The sequence below is a fragment of the Clarias gariepinus genome, chromosome 13, assembly GCF_024256425.1.
Source record: "Clarias gariepinus isolate MV-2021 ecotype Netherlands chromosome 13, CGAR_prim_01v2, whole genome shotgun sequence".
NCBI lineage: Eukaryota > Metazoa > Chordata > Actinopteri > Siluriformes > Clariidae > Clarias > Clarias gariepinus.
In genome coordinates, this window is record NC_071112.1 from 30969287 (window position 1) to 30992041 (window position 22755).

General features: G+C 40.5%; 1 protein-coding gene across 1 annotated transcript; it reads left to right on the forward strand.

Moving 5' to 3' along the window:
• The first annotated feature begins 155 nt into the window (after positions 1–155).
• Positions 156–21883, forward strand: txndc16 (thioredoxin domain containing 16). The gene is made up of 19 exons (XM_053510357.1): positions 156–421; positions 980–1062; positions 1455–1528; positions 2644–2718; positions 2796–2917; positions 3083–3173; positions 3525–3681; positions 3778–3944; positions 4535–4595; positions 5822–5948; positions 6092–6238; positions 6363–6422; positions 6527–6695; positions 11865–11998; positions 12286–12370; positions 14241–14379; positions 15074–15243; positions 15339–15529; positions 21262–21883. Exons 1-19 carry the CDS (start codon positions 250–252, stop codon positions 21468–21470), a joined length of 2433 nt encoding a protein of 810 aa, XP_053366332.1. The 5' UTR covers positions 156–249; the 3' UTR covers positions 21471–21883.
• The last annotated feature ends 872 nt before the right edge of the window (positions 21884–22755 follow it).

Here is a 22755-nt window from a genome sequence, read left to right on the forward strand (position 1 = left end):
GAGGACGCTAAGGACATGATGGTGTTCCATAGATCTAGTGGTTAGCGATGTCTTTGGAATCCGGCCTGTGTTTCAGGAAGTTAGTGAACCACAAATCACAGAACGGGATAACTATTGCTTTTTATATGTATTTATTTATCTACAGTGGAAAGAAGCTGATCCATTTTTTTTTGCAGTGCACATCATTTTATTTTGTTTATGAACCTAATGGAATGAAACGAATCACGTGTAAAATAGTCATATAGAAATATGCATGGGACTGGGAGGATGCAGAGTGTGTGTGTGGGTGCACTTTTGCTGTGTTTTGTAACAGAGCAATGCTCTTGTGGAAATCCTGCAAAGTTGCTACAGCTTACTGCTGAGGGCTTTAAAGAGCACGTGCAGAGTGGAAAAACAGCTCTTATTTACTTTGGGAAATACGGTGAGGTGTCATCAATATTATTGGTATTAATAAAGCATGATGCATGGTGGTGGTAGCATCATATGTATATACATACACTTAAGGAATACATTATTTAATAATGAAATGAATGGATGAGTTGCACCTCCAGATCTTGGTTCGATTTCCGCCTCGGGGTCTATGTGCATGGGGTTTGCATGCCCCCCCCAGTGCTTGGTGGGTTTTTCTCCAGGTGCTTCAGCTCCCTTCCACAGTCCAAAGGCATGCATATTAGGTTAATAGGCGTTCCTGAGTGGCCTGTAGTGTGTGAATGAGTGTGTGTGTGTCCTGCGTTAGATTGGCACCCCATTCAGGGTGTACCCTGCCTCATGCCTCCGTGACCTAGTACAGGATAAAGTGGTATAGACAATGAGTGAGTGAGTGACTGAATGAGATTAGATGCATTAGTTGCAATGAGTTTTGTGCATTGTGTTGTCAGTCTTAATGAACATTAATGATCCTCGCATCAATCAATCATATATAGAATTATATTGCTGCTTCTTTGTCTGTCTCTGAGAAAGGTTTTCTCTCTATTTGTAGCTGATCCAGAGGTTCAGACGTTTCTCAAGCAGTTAGAGACGTCTGCTGTGGCGTTGGAGGACTACGGCATGCTGGTGGTGATGGTAAAACACCTTTCACCCCTGTTAATTACGCTAACTCTCGGTCGCCTGCTCTGCGGTTGCGATTGGATAGTTCCACCAGATGTTAAAGAACGGTTGTATAAAATAAAGTATTCCATTCGAGGTTGTGCTGTTTTGCTGGATATTTTCATGGCTATGATGCACCCTGTGCTGATAGCACTCCCTCCTGTGTGATATTGTTTATTGTTCATTATTCTGTTGAGGAGTAATGTGATATGTGGTTGATAAGGTTTCCCTGCCTTGTATATCATAGACTAAGAAAAGCAAAATACTTTAACCATAATTTATTACTAAAGTGTTGTGTTCAATGCTGTTCGTTTATACTGTAAAAAAAAAAAAAATCATGTTAAATGATCAAATATGTATATCTGCAGGTGAACTGCTCCATAGAAAACGTCGCAGATTACTGCACAGAGGAAGAAGTGATCCGGAAAGCATATTTATTCAGGTTTAAACTGTTTTTTTATAATATATACAGTATATTTTAAGTTTCCTATTTTTGTTAAAGTCACTAAATTTAAACACACTCACACACACACACACACACACACAGGTGCATCTCAATAAATTAGAATATCAGTGAAAAGTTGATTTATTTTAGTAATTTAGTTCAAAAAGTGAAACTTGTATCATATCGCTTCATTACACAGTTAAACCCCCCCCCCCCCTTTTTTTTTAGGGGGTCTTAAGTAATATTTTAATATTCTGAGATACTGAATTTGGGGTTTTCTTTAGCTGTAAGCCATAATCATCAAAATTAAAAGAAATAAACACCTGTAATGAATCTATATAATATGAGTTTCACTTTTCAATGATATTCTAATTTATTGAGATGCACCTGTGTATATATTATATTTAAACATATATAGTTTTACATTGTGAACGCTACATGTCTGTATGTAACTATTACTATTTCCTTAAAGCCATAAGCAATACAATTTGTTTATATGTCTAGGCATTCAAGTCAAACCGGGACTTCTGGTACTAATCGACTGACATTTACAAAAGACTTCCTGCACAGTACTGCGATGAGACGCTTAGCCGCAGTAAAGCATTTGTAGGGTACAAACGTTTTAAAGAAGGACGTACATTTGTGACTTATGATCCCGGTTGAGATGGCTGCAGTCACACTGCAGTCGTTTCTGTGAACATTCAGCAAGTGAAATGCCTGATCCTTAAAAATCGACAGCACCAACCTGTAGAGGAGATGCCTCTGTCCGTGGGAACTGTACACACAATCGTTCACCAACACCACTTGCACATTACAGGAACTCGCCTGGGAGTTATTGCCACGTCCCCCGTGCAGTCCTGACCTCGCTCCAAGCAATTTCCACAAGTTTGGGCCATTAGTGGAGTTCCTGGGAGTCATTTCGGATGTAAAGCAGTCAGTACAATCATAACACATGAAATCTTTTTACCTTGATGGTGTCCAAGCACTACTGAAACGCTAGGATAAGTGCATTAGTGCAGCAGGCGATTATATAGAGAAATAAAAGGAGTTCCGGTTTAACTTGAACAGATTAAAGGCAAAATTCTTATTAATTAATAGCTATTTTTTCCCAGAGGTGCGGATGTCCTGAAAAGTTTTGAGATTGAGACCATTTTCGACGTCAACGCCATCGTGTCCCACATGCTGTTGTGAGTTGGGAAACTTTTGTTTTAGGAATGCTTTATTAATTAAATCACAATGCAGACCGTTTTCCCTTTGCGTATAGCACCGTGCTCTTCAATGAGGTTCGCTATGTTCACACACCAGCTGAGTTGATCAGCGTTGAAAGACTGGCGAAGGGAAAGACGGACATCGTGATGGGTCACATACCTGCACTCGGCCTTCCCGGTATGAAAACAAAAATGGGAAATTGTCTTTGCTTTTAATTTTTAAACAAACTCGTCTCATGGCTACAAAACACATCAGGTTTTAAATATTTGATGCTCATAATATATCAGCATATACAGTATGTACACGTAAATGTTAAAGTAAACGTTAACTTGTTCTGTGCAGAGCATCGGGCTTTAATGGAGGTGGCGTTTGTTTACGGAGGGAAGTACCAGTTTGTGCAGACCACCGGGGTTCCTCTACTCAAATACATGGGGTAAGTGTAGTAAAATAAATGGAGATTTAAAACCTTAAGAGGCTTTAGGGTCTGTTAAAGAGTTAAATTCTCAGCATGCTGCCACCACCATGCTTCATGGTGTTCTAAGTAGTGTTCATCTTTGAGGCCAGAAAATTCAGTTTAGGCTTATCTGACCAGACAACTGTTTTTCCTCATAACACTCTTTGTGAAGTATCTGGACCGTGGAACAACTTCTACAACCTTGGCTAAGGATCTTTCCAGCTCCATCTTTAGATTGCTTCTCTGACTAACGCTTCCCTTACCCTGATTTATCCATTCTAAAAATAAATACTTATACTTAAGTTCCTCATTGTTGTTCCTTATTTGCAGGATTGCGGATGCGTCCTCTGTCCAGGCACGTCTCTGGTTCCTCCACTGCATCGGTGCGTCCCACCCGTCTCACCCTTGTCCACACACGCTCATGAGAAAGCCACTGAGCACGATCAACATACACACTTTCCTTCAGCTGATGGAGGCACCAGCACTGGTTAGAGGGATCTGGGGTTCTCCTTTGTCAAACCCTTTCATTAAAGAATTACTGTATATTAATTTCATAAACAATTCATGCCGTTACTGGCGACAGATCGAGGCAGACGCAGATCCCGATGATGTCGATGTGATCTATAATCACCTGAACGTACCCGTGCTGTTCCTGTTCGCTCAGCCCGAGACGCTGCTCATGGACCGGAGCACGGCTGAGACTCTGGCCTTGAAGCTACGGGGAGAGATCGGCCTCGTCCTAATCAACAGGTGGTTTGATCCTGATAGCTTGAAAAGTGACAAAGATTTAATTAGCATCAGTTTCCATAGAGAAACTTACTGGGTGGAGTGATTATTTGCATGATAATGAAATCTGGTTAATTAATAAATTAGGGTTAAGTGTGAAATATGATTAGCGAGCTTGTTTTCAGAAAAATGAAAAACAGATTTAGATAGAGTACTTAAAAAAAAAAGTGAAAACAATGCAAACTTATGTTTAATAAGTTCCAATTAAGTAGCTTTTATTGTTTTAATACCTGAATACATTTAAGTAGCATTAATAACATACTTTCCTTTAAATTAAGATTAAGCAATAGCTGAGTACATGCACTTTGAGCTTGAGCACTTTTGAGACATTCTCTAAATCAAATATTTCTCACTGATTTTCCATAAAACCATATCGTATTATTGATTGTAAGCGAGACTGTTATGATGTGTGTGTAATGATGAAGACGTTAAAGTGGTAGCTATAGGTTTATAAACTGCATGTAGAAAATCCATTTTTATATTTTTGTGCATATATATATAATTGTTTTATGATATTAAATTGATCTCTGTATGTGTGTGTGTACACACTCTAGGGACACTCCCAGGGTAAAAACTCCACTCAGATATAATGCTGCTTATCGACTCCCGCATGAGGTCAGTAATTCATCAGAGCAGTAAATTCCACACTGGTACACACACACACTGAATGCACTGCCTAATATTTCACTCGTTCATTGATCAGAAACACACCAGTTGATCCCAGGCTTCTGTTAGCTCATGCATTTAAGCATACAAGTAGGGTGACATAGGGCTGCGCAGTAAATAAAAAAAAAATAAAAAATCGAAACCGACATTCAGAAACTCCAATTGACCTCATCTTGCCCAGGTCAATTATTTCTCTTTATTTATTTTTTATTATGTCAATACTTTTCTCAATGTGTGTTCATGTACGTTCCACTTAAAAAATGTACTTCAGCGTGATCAGTCCCCCTGTCCAGTCTGCGACATGGAAACTCTTTCATTAGAAAAAAAATCCCGGCTTTAATAATTGAACATATTTACTGTACAATCCATACAATATATATTTAAATGACAAGAAATACAAAAAATAAACAAACAAACATAAACAAACAGAAAATCATATGATTGTACATATTTATATGATCATAATAGTTATAATGTTCAATTAATCATGATATCAATTTGAGGTTTGGAAGCCTGGAAGCTCCGTGCTGAATCTTCAACTATGAAAAAGAAAAAAAATCATGATCACTTACAGAAAAGTAAAGATTTATGGTTAAAAATTGACAGTAGAAATAAGAGTTATATTTAATAGTGAAAGTGAGACACACACGCACACACACCGAGTGTGTTGAGAACTCTAGACAGCTGTGTGTGCATAAGAAAACCACTTGTTAGTGAGACTCATCAGAAAAAACACTTCAGTTTGTTAGGGAGCGTAAAGACTGGACTTTATTGCGATTAAAAAAGGTCATGTGGTCTGATGAGTCCAGACTGAGCCTATTCCAGAGTGATGGGCGTGTCAGGGTGAGAAGGAAAGGACATGAAGCGATGCTCCCATCATGCATAGTGTCCACTGTACAAGCCTCTGGAGACAGTGTTATGATCTGGGGTTGATCAGTTACTCAGGTCTAGACTCAGTAACGTTATGAGGCAATAAAGGCAGTTAAAAAAAATCTTGGAGTGTGTGACTTCATGCGATTTGGCAGTGTATCATTGTGGTTTTTAGGCTTGAGAAGGGCGCTTGTGGTGACAGACAGGATGTCCAGCCGATCCAAACCGAGAACGCACTAGGAATTTTGTCTCTGGATCTGCTTGTGCTGATGGTGACGTGCATGATTTCTTTTTACGCCCAACAGGAAGTGAAGTATTTTACTTTGAAGAATGTGGAAGAAGTCGTTAACCTCATTCGAGGAAGATTGTTTCAAGAAGAAAAAGAGGAAGAAGAAGAGGAGGAGGAGGAGGAAGATCACTGGGCCTCTTTAGGTTCTGCACACACATACGAAACAAAATTAAAATAAATAAGATTTCAGGCACAGTATGTTTATTTGACTGGTTGACATGATGGACATTTATGGTATATAAATGTGTGTGTGTGTGTGTGTGTGTGTGTGTCTTTCCTCTCTCAGATGTTTTGGATGATGAAGTGGCAGAATCGGTGTACCGAGACCGTGGTGTAGTTCTGGACCTGGAGTCTGTCTCAGAGCTCACAGCAGACACTTTCAGCGCTGCAGTAGCACAGAACGGCCTCACGGTGGTGCTCTTCTACATTAAATGTGAGTCGTGTGTTTCAGGAGTAACCAAGTGTGCTGTGGAATGTTGTCTGTTTGAAAGATAAATTCATGAATAGTATGTATGAATATTGACTGGACGTGTTGTCCTCGTGTCTGTCCTGCGCAGGGGACGCCGTGTCCACGGCATTTCTGCACTCGTATGTCGAGGTCGCCGATGCTCTTGAAGGTAAAGAAGACGCAGATGAATATCTGAATGCACAAACAGCAGCTTGCAGCAAGCCTACATTTGTGTGTGTGTGTGTGTTTGTGTGTGTGTGTGTGCCTTTGTAGGTGTGAGTGATGTCACACTAGCCTCGATAGACTGCAGCGAGTGGACGTGTGTGTGTGATGATCAGAATGTCTCCTCTTTCCCCTCCGTCCTGCTGTTTCACCCGGGCGAGGGCGCTCACCTTTACAAAGGCATGATGGGAACCGAGAGCCTGTATAGATTCATCCTGATGTGGGTCTTTACTTCTCTCACTCTCTCTCTCTCTCTCTCTCTCTCTGAGAATTTAGAAGGAAATAACAGTGAGTCACTTCAATCATGATTGCAAGATGTGTTTTCTGTTTCCATATGACTCGTTTCATGTGAGTCACTTAAATGAATGAATCAGTATGTTCATTGTGTTAGCAGATTTCCAACATTTAGAGTACGCAATAATAATATTGACCTGCGATTCCCGGTGGGTTACCCCTCAGACGATTTTCCTCTAAAGTCACAGAGCGCCATGTCAATCAATCATTGTTTAAGAGGCATCAGTCAACACCAAGGCGTCCTTTCCCTGCTGTCGAGCCACACTCGGATCATCAGGACGCTCTTTTTGCATCACGGTGTCCAAAATGTTCAGGTTTTTAAATATTAGACGCGGTCTCTAAGTGAACAATACACACGGAGACGGGTAGCTCAGTGGACTAAGGTCCGAAAGGTCACAGGTTCAAACCCCACCACTACCAAGATGCCCCTGTTGGGCACTCATACCAAGGCAAGCGCTCGTCTGCTTTCTCTGCAACCACACACAGCAAACAAGCTCACCGAGCTCTGAAGTCATCTTCATGCATTCACACAGCATCAAAGAAATGATAATGATTAGTCAGGAGTATTTACACAGCTCGGGGATGGCATTGACATTACGGGGTTGTGCTCCTGTCTCAAACTATTTGTATTATTGTCCAAAAAAGCCGCATTGCTGCCATGATACCGACACAAACGTTAGGCTGTTCTAAGGATTCGTTTTTCCTACACTAGTGAGAAAAGAAGACTTGAATAGAATAAATAGTAAACAATAGCATTAGGGGTTTGGGCATCGGCTGGCGAGGAACCTACCAGTGAGCCGCCAGTGCCAAAGCATGCTTAAGTAGACTGAGACAAAAATGTGCATGCCCTTATTTTTTTGGTGCTTTCACTTCATTCCTAAACTCATTGGTACGTAGCGAACAGGAAAAGGATAAGCCCTGAAATATTGAGGCATGGTATTTGTAAATGGAAATTTAAACATCTAACCAATAATGCAAACAACCCTCCTGTAGTTCAAAGGAAACAGGAGGAAATACTGTACAACCTCTTGTATTTTATTTTATTTTTTTACTTTCTTTTTTTTTACCCTTGAGTGTTTTTCTCAAATTATTTTTTTATTGGTTTGGTTTTTCTTTGTATATTAGCGACAGGAAAAAAAAAAAGCATTCAGAGATCCAGTCCTTCATCATTCCACTACTGAGCAGCAGGAAATGATAAAAAAAAAAAGGATCTAGTGCTTGTGAAAACCCTAATATTTATTTTCATGGCTCAGTATGTTTCTGCATAATTAGATCCAGTCTCAACGCTGTGTTGTGTAGACGGCAGATGTCTATACCCTCATCATTTGCGTTGAGTGTGTCTCCTGATTGCACCTCATTTCCCTCTGCCCAGTATGCTAATAACCTGGCATGGCAGATCAACACAGAGAGACACTGCAAGAGAAACATGTAGGATAAATAAATCGAACATTTTTCAAGAAACAATCGATGTGGTTTAGAAGGAACTAGTGGTTTCACAAATCACCCTGGAATCCGGACATGAGATGAATGTACAGAAATGAGATTTTCTCAATATTTTTATGTGGACAAGCGCAGTTGATATTTCGCAGTTAGGGGTATCAGTTAGTCTGTCTATCGCCATGGCAACAGAAATGCTCTATTCCAGGTGTGAGCAAAATAAAGGTATGTGTATGTGTGTGTCATCAGGTGGATGATTTACATCATCAGAGCAGACTGTGTCACTCCGTTTTATCCGCATTTTAGTTACATTACTTGCCAAAATATATTAAAAAAATTAAATAAAAATCATAAGCACAATAACCATGTGCTATTATGATAAAAAATTAAGTGTATGGTTAAAGTAATTAAGATGTGATCTTAAAGCACACCTCATTATCAGACAAATCGTTCTCCTAAGGGATTTCATTTCTTAGAAACAGATTATAAATCACATTGTTATTTTTACTCCGCATTTGAACCTGAAATAGTGACATTTGAGCAGCAATACGTTCAGTTTCCCCGAGAGCTGGTATGTTATTACTGGCTCTTCATCTACAGGTTGTTAAGATTAAACAGCAGCTTAAGATGTACGGTCAAACCAGAGAAAACGCTTCTCTTTTCACATTCAGGATTTTAGATCATGCTGATCAGATATGAAAATATTTAACTTGGACAGAAATTTTTGATAAAAATTGCAGTGCCATAGTCTCGTAGGATAAAAGAATAAAGGCTTTGCGTAAGAGTATTAACGTCTGTGAATATTGCGATATCTGATATTATCTAAAAGATTAATTTTCTTCTTTATCTCAAGTCAAATTTGATGACAAATTTAATGATTTTCAAGGCTTTCCACAGAACCAGAGGTGGACCGTTAGGGCTCTTAATCATCAGCAATTCAGCTCTAAAATTCCACTTCGATGAACCTATTTGCCTAGTTAATAAATAGAAAACATATTATTCCCATATTATTGTTTATAATCCGTGTTTAATTTCATTACACACATCCTGTATGTTGTGGGAAATCATCTCAGAGCCTCAGACGACACAGCGACTCGTTTTCCAGCAGCCGAGATGGAAAAGGATCCAATGGCAAAAAAAGGGGAGGGAATTACCAAATTATTGTTCTTATTATCATTTTTATGATTATTAATTACAGTATGACTTCATGACAACGTGATTAAGCATGTTAAATGGATAATCAAGCAGCTCCAGGAACTTGAAGACTTTTTCTTTGATGACAAAGACTTTTTTAAGACTCACAAAGTCTCCAAGGCCTTCGTCTTCAATCAATAAGTGTTGTTTAGCAAAAACGATGACATACCAAGTGTTTGTGATCAATCAACAATTGTAAGCCTACCTTTGTCCTCAGCGGCCACTTGAACCATGTATCGCTGGACGACCAACCAGAGAAAGATGTTCATATTTGCTTGTTTAGTACAGAATGGAGATGTGCGTTGTGGTTTGTTTTCTTGTGGTTTGTTACTGGCGTCCGTAAAATTCCGGTGGGCTAATCTGGAGTTCATAAACCTTGTAGTGTCTTTTGAAACTGTTAACCGCATAACAGACTCTTATTTTCATCTTTGCTAGACATATTTACATGGGACGTCAACTCTGGACTTTTGATTGTGCAGAATAAAAGACTCTTATTATTATCATTTCTCAATAGAATCCCCTGCGACACTAATGCACTTATCCCAGCGTTTCAGTAGTACGCTCTCAGTACGCCGGAGCCATGACCAGAGTTCCTGCTTCAGGACTGAGACCCCGGCCCCCCAGGAACTCCTTTAATGGCCCAAATTGCTTGGAGCGAGGTCAGGACTGTACGCGGGACGTGGCAATAACTCCCACCTGAGTTCCTGTAATGCGCAAGTGGTGTGATTGGATGATTACTGTATGTGTACAGTTCCCACAGACAGAAGCGTCTCATCTACAGGTTGGTGCTGTCGATTTTTAAGGATCAGGCATTCCACTCGCTAAATGTTCACGGGAACGACTGCAGCGGGCTCCGAGCCACCTCGACCGGGATCGTCATTCGCGGACGTTCTGCCTTCCTTAAAGCGTTTGAACCGCTCAAATGTTTTACTGCAGCTAAGACGCTCATCACCGTACTGAACTTGAAATCTTTTGTAAGTGTGAAATCACCAGAAATTTCATCAGATTCAAGGGCGTTTGACATAAACGCCCTTGAAGAAGCTAAAAACGATCTGTGCTGCCGTCATACGAACTTATAAAGATTTAGTTGTCCAATGTAGACATTTTGTAAAACATTTTAATGCTTGGAGTGAGGACGTCAGCGAACAAGCTTATCAATCCTTTACTCGGGTAAAAGTCCAAGTCTTCACTTAAGAAAAGTATAAACTTATAAATTACTAAATGAATAGTCTTCACTTTAGAGTTCACTCTTCAGTTTAAAAGTTTATTCTTTGCTTAAGTGAAGAATACTAAAGTAGTGCATACGATAAAGGTATTAGAACTCATTCTTGTTGTCTAAAACATTTTGATTTGTTAGGGATTCAGATCGAAGCTGTTATAGAAATATCCTAGACGTTATAGAGAAATTGTAGTAATGCGTTTGAAAAAGGTAAGAAGATTTTTCTCCGTAAGTCTAAGCCAAATGTAGATGCAAGAAAAGTTCAAGTGGAATACAATACTTCTTCAAAACTGTTTTGAGTGATAATATGAGTTATGACAAAAATCCTAAACAAAGAGGTGAACTAAGATGGCTCCATTTATGGAAGATTTAAAAAATGAGCTGGATGTGGAACTTGATATAAAAAGGCTCTCCCAGGATGATGGTTCGCTCTGCTGTTCCTGGGTTGGAGTGAAGATCGACAGTAACTCAGTTGCCTAGACACTAAAATAGAGCGTTTAGAAGAGGAGTGAACCAATGGGAGTTAAAAGTAGGAAAAAAAGAATTCTGGTATTTCAGCTGGAGATATCACGTACACTCTTGTGTAACTTGGTTTAAAAATAGTAAAATACAGGACCTTTAAATCCAACAACAACCTTTTTCAGGAGTTTCTTTAAAAAAGAAAAATGTATGGACTTCCTGTGAATGTGTTTGCTCTGAAGCCCCTCTGTTATGCCTCTGATACAGTCGTATTCCCCGCCCTGGTCTCCTGATCGTTCATGACATCGATCGTTGTGCTTGATGTAATTATCAGCCAAGACCTTTTAAAAGCCACTTAATGCCCTTTCCTTAGATTGCGTCGTAACGATGGTCGATACCGAGGCTAGACTCGCTCTGAAAGCAGATAGGCCTCTTATCAAGATGTATGGCAATATCATGAGATAATGACTCGACGTTGTGTGGAATTACAACCACAGTTTTATAACACGGCATCATTCTTACAGTCATAAAATGGTTAGAGAGAGCGTTATATAATGCGCGTGTTTATTAATTGTGTGTGTGTGTGTGTATGCATTTCTGTGTGTTTCTCTTATCCATTGCTGTGTTTATTGGACAGTGTGTGGGCTTTGTGTATTGACTAGAGGGATGTTATTGTTTGTTATCTGATTAATTGTGCGTCATGTACATGTGTACATTAGTATGTTTGGATTCGGGCTGATGCTCTTAATCTCAGCCTTTTTTTTTTTTTTTTCTTCATGTGCACAGGAGTCGACTCTCCGTCCCATTCATTCTTTCATCCTCGGATGAAGTCTTGTCATTCCTGGAAGGGGATCTCTTTGACCGACACTCTTCTCTCTCGCCCGTCAGAGTGCTCGGCCTTTTCACACCTGAAGACCCGGGTATGACTGATGGATAGACCACCATCTTATTTCTTAGCTCCTTTTAGCATGGTGCTTTATTTAACGTACCTGCTTCGATTATTCAAATTGTTCCTGAGGCTATGGCTCGAGAGCACTTTAGATTGTTATCGCAGTAACATGCATTTTCCTGCAGCTGCAATGTTTATCAATTTTGGAAACAAAACTAAACAGATTTTTGTATACAAAGTTGTTGTGGAACATAGTGTGGCGCAGCGGACTTTAGCCTGTTTACATCTAAGGTTTTCACTTCCTCTCCACTTTTACAGATGTGGCCATTTTTGAAGAAGCAGCAAAATATCTAAGGGGAGAAATGATTCTGGGCCTGTTTGAGCACAAGGAGGCAGAGAGATGGTATGCACCACATCTATGCACACTTTTTAGGCAAGATCTGAGCGTGCTGAATGTAAGATGTGAGAATGCTGACTGAGGAATGTAAAAATGCTGACTATAAGATTCGAGAGTGTAATTAAATGTGAGCGGTGAAAGTCGTCAATAAGAAATGCGATAGGGCAGAAATAGAGAAGTGGGAATGCTGGATGTGTGATGTGAGAGTGCTGAATGTTAGATTGGACAGTGATAAATGTGAGCCTGCAGAATGTGAGACATGAAAGTCCTGAAAACTGAATTTGAGCGTGATCAATGTGAGAGTTGAGAGTGCGTAAGGCGAGAGTGCTGAATATAAGTTTCGAGTGCTATAAATTTTTTAAGTGAGAGTTCTGAATGTGATATATGAGAGTGCTAAATATTAAATGCTAGAGTGCAGAATATAAGAGTGCTGATTGATGCAAAAGCCTTTGAAATAAGATATGCTGGTACTGGATGTGAGATGTGGAAGTGCTGCATATAAAATGTGAGAGCAATGATTATTAGATGTGAGAGCCCTAAATTTACAAAGAGAGAGTATTGCATGCAAGATGCATATGTGAGTGCTAAATGTAAAACTCTATAGTGCAGAGTTTGAGAGTGCCGATTGGTAGATGTGAGAGCACTGAATATTAGATGTGAGAGCCCTGAGAATAAGATGTGAGAGTGCTGAATGTGAGATATGTGAGTGCTGAATGTAAAACTCTATAGTACAGAGTTTGAGAGTGCCGATTGGTAGATGTGAGAGCACTGAATATTAGATGTGAGAGCCCTGAGAACAAGATGTAAGAGTGCTGAATGTGAGATATGTGAGTGCTGAATGTAAAACGCTAGAGTGCAGAATTTGAGAGTGCCGATTGGTAGATGTGAGAGCACTGAATATTAGATGTGAGAGCCCTGAGAACAAGGTGTGAGAATGCTGAATATGAGATATGTGAGTGCTGAATGTAAAACGCTAGAGTGCAGAGTTTGAGAGTGCTGGTTGGTTGATGTGAGAGCACTGAAATTAAGATGTGAGAGTGCTGACTGGTAGGTAGAGCACTGAATGTAAAAAGTGTTAGATGTGGGAGCCCCGATTGTGAGAGTAAAGGGTACTGAGTGTAAGGTGTGAGAGTACTCAATGTGAGAGTTTAGAATTTGAGGTGTGAGAGTGCAAAAAGTGAGAGTGCTGATTGAGAGATGTGAGAGCACTGAATTTGATATGTGAGAGTGCTGAATATAAGATGTGAGAGCGCCCAATGTGAGAGTGCTGGATATTATATACGTATGAGACCACTGATTGGTAGATGTGAGCAATTGGTAGATGTGAGCAATTGTGAAGCAATTTCCCTCTGGGATTAATAAAGTTATTTGAATCTTAAATCTTGAATTGAGAGTGCTGCATGTACTGTAAGTTGCGAGAGTGCTGAATGTAAGATGTGAGTCCTGGATGCAAAATGTGATATATAATAGGTGTAATAACATTAGGATGTTGTTGTTTTTTTGGACATATATGGGTGCACGTTGGTTATGCTTTGGCTTTGGATGCAAGATGTGAGAGTCCTGGATAAGCACAGGGTTGCAGATGCGAGTGCAGATGTGAGAATACATACAAAGATGGCCATGTTGGATTGTTGACTGCTGCAAGTGAGATATGAAAGCTTTATGCGAGATGGTATTTGTATGAGTACGTGAGACATAAGCTGTAAAAGTGCAGAAAGCAAGATATGCGAGAACACAGCGTGTGATAAGTGAGAGTGCTGGATGTAAGACTTCCAGATGCGAGAGCTCTGGGGAGAAGATTAAAAAGCTAGATTCATGGGTGCTGGATGTTAAATGTGAATGATAAAAGTGTTCCTGCTTTTTTTTTCCCCCCCAGGGCTCAGGGGCATTCTGTGGTGTTGCCTGCTCTCCTGGTGTCTCGCGGTCCTGGAGTTCGGAGAAAAGCTCGTTCCCTTCTTTTGTCAACATTACAGGACATGATCTCACACATCAGGAGAGCGACGCTTGAAACATTTGTAAGCACAAGTTTGTTCGTGAGTCACGTCGTTGTTCTGCATCATTTTGATTCTTTGAATAATAAAAAATTGCTCTGATGTTCAATCTACTCGACATTATAATATTTATTAGGAAATCCAGTGCGCTCGAACTGCTTTGAGAAATAAATCCTTATTTTATTGCGGTGCTTAACGAAAACAAAATCTGCTTTTGAAGACGGCAGTCTCCACTGATTAATTATAAATCAGGAAAAGCCAGCTTGCCATGGATGACGTAAATAGAGACGAAGGTTTATAAAGATTATAAAGATCAAAACTATTATTTTGATCTAATCTTTATTCTCCTCTTGATTCTCATTAGACAACGGATTTAGAAGGTCTACACACACCCGCAGTTAAAAATCGCACGACCAAGTGATAGTACCTTTTAAGACAGTAACTTTTACTGTTTGGTTTTCATGGTTGATGTGTGACAATAGAGGTGGGGGAAAAAACATCAGCGGCAATTTAACTTCCTTTTATTTTTGTTTTTTCTAACGCCACATAGACCTGCAACTTTGTTGTATGTACACTTTTGATATCGAGTGTAAATCAGTTTGACAACATCCTGTTTATATCCTGTTTTGGTTGCCAAAAAAAAAAAAAAAAGCAACACATGCATGCATCAGCAGTTTCCTTTCTCTTTTGCACTCCTCTGCGCCCTCACACCGATCAGCCTGAACTGACAGTACAGAACCTGCCCTGGTACTTGGAGCTCAGGAAGCCGTTGCTAATCATGTTTGTTGGGGAAGAAGAAAGTCCAGAGACCTCGCAGTCTCTAGAGGAGATGAGGAAAGCCGAGAGGACTGGACGTCTGGACTCGGCGCAGCCGTGCTGGATTCATCTGTAGGTTTTTCTCTGAATGTCAAAAATACGAAAAAAAAAAGAGCATAATTTATCCTTGCAATCCTTGATCACTTGTTTTTTTTTTTTCACCGCAGGGGTCGGACGCCTTCTGGAAGAGCGGTTCTTGAGACGTACCTAAGCTACGTTCCTCCTCTTCCTGCTTTGGTGCTCTCGCACCTGAGCTCAGATGGGGGGGTTTATCACTTTCCAACAGAGCGCCCTCTGCTGTCTGAACACATCATACGGTGGCTGCAGCGGATAGAGAACAACCAGGAGCAGCCTGCAGGTGAGCTGGATTTGAGTAACTTTGCTAATGTTCATGATAGACAAAAGAAATAAAAAAAAAAAAAATCACTTTGAAAATGGAGTGCACTTTGGAGTATTCTCAAAATGTGCATTCATGTAACAAATAATTGAACCTTATTCTCTGTAGAGTTTTTTCACGAGCTGCCCGTCAGCCTTGCTCAGAAGGAGGCATACAGTATGAATCACACTCATTCCATTCACACATCTCTTAACCCCTCCGTTTATAACGATCCCTCGTGCATTCGATAACACAATCGCCATTGTTTCTTGCTAACATTCTGTCCATCCAAACCCTTTTTCTGTCATCTCCCCCAAAAATGGCTGTTAAAAGCTAAAATGCCCAGCCATGCCATTCCATCTGCTTCCTATGAGGTTCAAGGTAGCTACATCCCTTAATTGTGTCTGATCATTTCCAGCCGTTTTCCTGAAACCCTTCAGCTCCCGCGGCCGTGTCCTTTCGCCGGTTTCGGCGTGCCAGCGTTCAGTAATTTAAGAGCATACTTTCATGCGTCTGTCATTTTAAATGGGGGTTTTTACCACCGTACTTGCGGCAGTCTGTCTACAGCCTCTGCTCTTACCTGCTGCTCAAATATAAACAGCTGTCTGCGTCGAGTCCTGCAGTTCGTCCCAGATGTTTTGGGGTAATGGCAGCTGACATTTAATGCCAGTTCTAGTGCCAGTTAAAAAAAAACACACACACGCCTGAATGTGACTCTAAGTGTACATGTAAGTGTGCATCCTGGCACGGTGGGACGAAGCGGTCGTACACCTTGGTGTTACTTGGCTGCCTGGCCAGTGTAATCTAATGATGTTTAGAAAAGAGTGTGTAAAGTTCAGTAAGGCAGAGTGCTATTCAAGGTGCTCGGTGTGATGCATGCTGAGGAGCTATGCTTTTACCATCTGATCAGGAACAAATGCAAGATGTTTATAACACATTTGGATTCTGTAGCAAAAAAAAAAAAAAAAAAGTTGACAGGCTGTTAGCACAACGTCTAAAAAGTTTAAAGAGATTTTTTTTTATTGTGTTGCAGCCAAATATAAAGTTAGTCATCATTCAGTGGCGGCGTTTCGGTCAGATGAACTGATAAGTCAGAGCCAGCATTGTGCTATAATTCAATTGCTATCAGGTAAAATTCCTCACACCTTATTACCAATCTTACTCCACAAATGGTAAACAATAAAAGCAAAGGCATTTGTTGGTTGCACAAGTTCACTCCCAGGTTAATAACCTGCTTTAGCTTCCTCGGCATGTCTTTTTGGTTTTGCCTTTATCAGCTTTGCACGTGGTGGCACGCTGGTGTAGTGGTTAGCACTGTCGCCTTGCACCTCCAGGATCCGGGTTCGATTCCTGGCCAGGCTCGATTCCCATCTCTGTGTGCATGGGGTTTGCATGTTCTCCCTGTGCTCCGGTTTCCTCCGACAGTCCGCAGATATGCAGGTTAGGTTCATTGACGTTTCCAAATTGCCCATAGTGTGTGAATGAGTGTGTGCCCTGCGATGGAGTGACAGGGTGTACCCTGCCTCGTGCCCTAAGCCTCCTGGTATAGGCTCCAGGTCCCTGCCACCCTGAATACAGGATAAAGCGGTATAGAAGACGAGTGAGTGAGTGAGCTTTGCACATGTAGATCCTGCTACTTTTGAACAACAGTTCTTACCGAAATGACTCAAGCTCTGTTGGTTTAAATGATCACAAAGTATTTGTACAAATTCCCATTCAGACTGCCATCATGACTTTGACCAACTCGTTCATGTTCCATTCATGTCAGCCCTCTCCACTGGAGCTTGGCCGTTATGATCAGCCCTATTGTCCTGTTGGACCTTCTGCCCAGACCAGGACAGGTCTTCTTGGACTGGCTCATATTTTGCTTCTAATCTTTCTCTCCAGCCCGAGTAGTTTTCCAGGCCGTGCTGATCGAAACCATTCACACAGTGTGAGGCCGAAACCACCACGCTTGAGAAAAGTTTGGTTTCTGCCAAATGTAGCATCTCGTTTCATGGCCATTTGGTCTCATCAGATTAAGAACCTTTCTCCACGTGCTTTTTGAGTCTCCTGCACTGGAATCCATACAGCCTTTTTTTATTATCAGTAATGGCTTTCTTCTCACCACACTTCCATTAGACTAACTTTGCTGTGTTTCCTGTTTATGATAAGCGTTCAGTATGGTGTGTGTGTAGTGGTTTGGGAGGAATCCAAGCCAAAACATTTTCATTCATGATAGAAGTTGTGAAATGCAGTTATTCGAAGGTGGATTGTAATAGTTTGTAGGTGTTTTTTTGCTCGTCATACAATCCAAAGGTTTGCAGTTTTGCAATTCCTGGGTGAGATGTCACTACTGGATCGCTGTGAATCCTCTCATACAGGGGGGGGGAGCAAATAAAGAAGCTGCTCAGCGGTAAACTCTAATAGACACTAACTCTATGGCTAAACCTGTAAGAAATTGCCAGCAGGCGAGTTTATTGGTACTAGTACCATGGTATATAGTGTATAGTGCGGTATATGGTACTTATTTGCTGATATAGTACTGTACCGTACGTAACACACACATTATAGTACTTAGTTTAATACAATAGCACATGCACTGTACTACTAAATGGTACTACGGAACATGTGCCTATATACTGTAAAAAACTATTATAGTATTAATATGATTATGTACTATAATGGTAATATTTCTACAGTATGGTAACATGATTTAAATACCATAGCGTATGTGGAAACTCTTAATATTACATACAATACTATGATACTGTCTGTAAAATATAATACAGTATGTAAAGATATACCAGGTTAGATACCTGGTGAACTTTGGTAGCCAATGTGTTGTTGTTTTTCCCATTGACATGCCATAGTACCTATACAGTATAAAGTTTGATTATGGTTACCATGGTAATGTCTGATGTACCGCAGTAATGCATACAGTATGGTTTACACTGACGAAAAATCTCTTCAGTAAAACTTTCTTATAACCATTATAGGAACCCCTCCCTGCACACTAAACTACTAAATAGTGCGCTCTAATAGATACTTAATCCATGCTTAAATCCCACCCTGTGCTCCTAAACTACTACATAGTATGTTTTTTGAATACTTAATCCATTTCAGGATTCGTGATCCCGAGATCTTTTGGGAATGTAGGTGAATGTGGGTGAAAGGCCCCTTTACCCTTGGCCTCCTTGACTAATGCCCTCCTTATTTACTCACCCACCTTCCGGAATCAGGTGTGCCATACTCTTTGTTCAGGACTTGGTTTTATAGCACCGTAGCCTTCATGGTGTTGTTTGGTTAGGTATGATGTATCCCAGTAACAGGTGTGTTTTTATTGAGATCACATATTAGTCACACACTAATTACGGCATGCATGTTGTGATGATGTCTCCTGCTCAATTCAGGGGTTTCGCAGCAACAGGGTGAACATTCACGCAGTCACGTTTTCGATTTATTTATTATTTCTTTGTTATATGACTTGACATCCCAGTTAAGCTGATTTTCTGTTTTAGATTGTAACAGTACATAACGAGCCAAGGTTACTTATGCAGCGCAGTGTATTTATTCATTTTGTCAGACGCATTTGTACTCGGAGCCAGAATCCAACACAAGCACGAGGCTCTTGAAGGAGCTGGCAATGACGCTATTGCTGCAAGACCACAGAGTGATCAGAAATAAGTGCAAGATAAGCCCCCCCACCCACACACACACACACACACACTCTCGTGGTTTACAGCGAGATGTAGGACATTTAGAAATGTCCTTAATGCCAGGTAAACCTTTAACAGATGTGCTGTCTTAGATTGACCTTCTCTTCTTTTGTTTAACATGAGCACTTGTTGTTTCTCCGACTTGGTTCTCCTACTGCCATCTGCCACGCTTGTTCCACTAGTTTAATCCACAATGCCCCTCACCTGGCCATGTCTGAGCACGGACTGTCATGGATTTAAATGTAACTCCTTAAATCAAAAGGCTAATAGATAATATTCCCCGTTCCGTATATTGCCGTTCATGCTTTTCTTGCTTACGTTCGCGTTTCCTCACCCACTCGAATGCAGATATATTCGGGTTTGCATCTCTCTGAACATTTTCCAGTAGTGCACCAGAGCACGTTGACCTCACTAGCATACTCTTCCTCCCGCCGGCAGGCAGTTTAAAGTTCCCAGCAATGAAACGTTTGGCTTCATGAGCTTAACAGGAATTGAAACGAGACCAGTTTTCTTTAGCGAGATGACTGGAAATTTGCTCAAGGCTTCTTTTCCGAATAAAGCAGCAAGAAAAACGGTATTAACCTTTCACTCAGAGCTTATTAAAAAAAAGTAGATTTGGCCCCAATTTAGATGTACATCATGAATTTTTTTTTTACGTCAAATGCAGGCAGGCTGTCAGGACTCATTTTGTTTTGCACTCAAGCATCAAGACTAATGAAGCTAACCAGTAAGGAAAGCGACCAGGTTAGCATTCCTCAGCGTGCATGTTAGTGTCATTAAAAACAGCTTTCTCTGGGCTGATAGTATTTGTGACAATATATTGCACAGACAAAGGGATCAGATGACGCACGACATTGACAGTTTGATTTCATGTTAAAAGTGATTAAAAATCCAACTGCTGAGAATGCGACATCGTAAACGTCGCCTGTCTCCTCCGATTTTGGCATCCGCAGGCAGCACGCAGGCAGCAGTCTCTTTTTTTGGGGGGCTGAGTCGTGGCCTATTCCTCCCCGTCACTAGGGGGCTCCACATTAAGACTACCACTCAGCCGGAAGGGCCGAAGACTATCACGTGTTTCCTCCGAACCGTGTGACGTCAGCCGACCGCATCTTTTCGAACTGCTTGCTCACACACCATTAGGGGCGGAGTAACACACTCGGAGGAAAGCACTAGCCGCTCCTTCCGCGTGCGCGAGCTCACAGACGCCCCTGATTGGCTGTAGAGCCGTGATTAATGTGGGAGCGCAAGTACCTCTCATCCCTCTCCCCTGAGAGAGCTCGGCCAATCAGCTCTCTCCGTGCCTCCGGCTGTGAGAGGAAAACAGCATCACCCGGGGTTCGAACCGGCGACCTCCGGATGATAGGCCGAGCACTTTACAGCATCCACGACATCACACTTAAGGCCTAGTTCACAGGGACACAGGGTGTTTTTTTTACAAACAGGTTTTTTCTGTGCGTTTTGATCTTCAGTGTGTTTTTGGTTACTGAAAAGGAACTTTTTGAAAAGATATTTTAAGACATTTTAAAACTCAGTGGTCAGTTTTGACGCGTAGAGGCTTAGGCCGTTTACTTTCGTACTAAAACTGAACAGCTAGTCGTATTCCTTTTAATATATGGATTTGTTTTAGATCGCTTTAAATAATTTATTTTAGAAAATGGCAGCGTTTCATAAAACGCGTATTAATTTCGTGTGATTAATTCAAATACAATTATTCCCCAGGCACACACTAATTAATGATTCAAAGCAGATCGATCGAGATTTGCATTAACGAGTCTCCTGTGCATGAATTCACAAGCTGTTATCACATATAAAGTTTTTTTTCTTCCTAGTTACTCTGCACTGTTTTTTTATCCATCCTGTATGTATTGGTTGCATGTACAGTAATTTTGTAGATGTCATGAATCATATCATGGATCAATATTTCAGCAGAATCTTTTCTTGAGTAATGTTTGTGCTGTATCTCTAGAGTTTTCTCTTTTTTACAAGAATGCTTTCTTTCTTTCTTTCTTTTTTTAGGTGTGATTCCAGATAAAGCCTGGCGTCCCCCTGTGCCGTTTTACGACTTTCTGGCCGTTATGGATGAAGAGGCACCGGGTTACGCGGCTCAGCAGCGCCCTAAAGGAAAACCTGCAGACAAAAAGGACGAGCGAGAAAAGGGGACACGACATGCTGGAAGAGCAACGACTCTCAAACCTCAAACGGCTCCTCATCACACTGAACTGTAGCCGTTTCATTTTGCTTTTGTATTATATATATATTTGTAAATTATTGTAGCTTTGTACAGAGGATAAGAGTCATTATCAGTCATTCCTGTCTTGCCTGATTTCTACTTGAAGCAAATAGCTCCGATACAGTACCACTGAGTTCCTGTAATTAGGAGTGTTTCACTGACTGAGTCACGATTGCTTTTCCATCTTCTTTACTTCGTGCTGTTCTGCTTCTGCCATTGAAAGTAACATAACAAACCTGGGATTAATTTCCTGCATTGTAAAAGTTGCCTCTTAGATCTTTTAGAATTTTCATCTGTGTTTTTTTCCCCTTTACAGATCCAAGTGTATGAAAAAGAAAAGTTTTTTTTATGGTAAATTGTTTACGCTTTTACTCTTGAAACATTAAAAGAGTGTCATGTACGATGGGAGGATCAGGACTATAGGGAGGATGCTTTAACACCTCAAAACCAAGTTTTTGCAGTTGACAGTGTGGGCAGAAGCATGCTGATGTGCATAATCACACGAGATCACGACGCCCTCAGGTAGCGGTCCTCTGTGTTTAGGCTTCAGCTGTAATGAGCACTGCTGATAGTTGAACTTTTTTCCTGATAATGTTCCAATACCGGCCCTTGAGAATCCCAGAAAACTGTAGGCGTTGGTGAATTTTCCAGATGGTTGACGTTTAAACCTTTTCTCGGTCGTCCTTATCCTTTCAAATACGTATATTTTCTCACCCCTAAAATCAAGTATTTGGAAAGAAATAGTACATATATTTATAAATTGTTTACAGCATCAGTATAGTACAGTGCAACTCTTGCTATTAAACCTAAACTTGACGTCAACTATGATTACATAGACAATCTATTCTTCAATCTAACTAAAATCATTTCAGTTGGAGACCTGAGCTGTTCACATGGACCAGGTGTTTTTTTTAAACTTTAACTTTCAGATAGCCTTTCAATTTTTTTATTTGATAAATCATGCCTTCTGGGTTATGATTGGTTAGAATAATTAAATTTCCCCTATAATTGCTTAGATCCTTTACTCCGTGTAAAATCTAAGCTTAACAAAGATTTGCATAGGTAAATATATTTAGTTTTATATATTTTATATTTAATGTTACATCCAGATTCTTTAAAAAAAAAAAAAAAAAATTTATGAAATAAAGGTTCATGTTCCATAAATACAAGTCAAACAAGGACTTAAATTCGTGCTAAAATTTCTGGTGAATGAAAGCATAAAACCGATCGTCGTTTAGAGAGGACTTCAAGCACAGTACAGTGATGAGACTCTTAGCCGC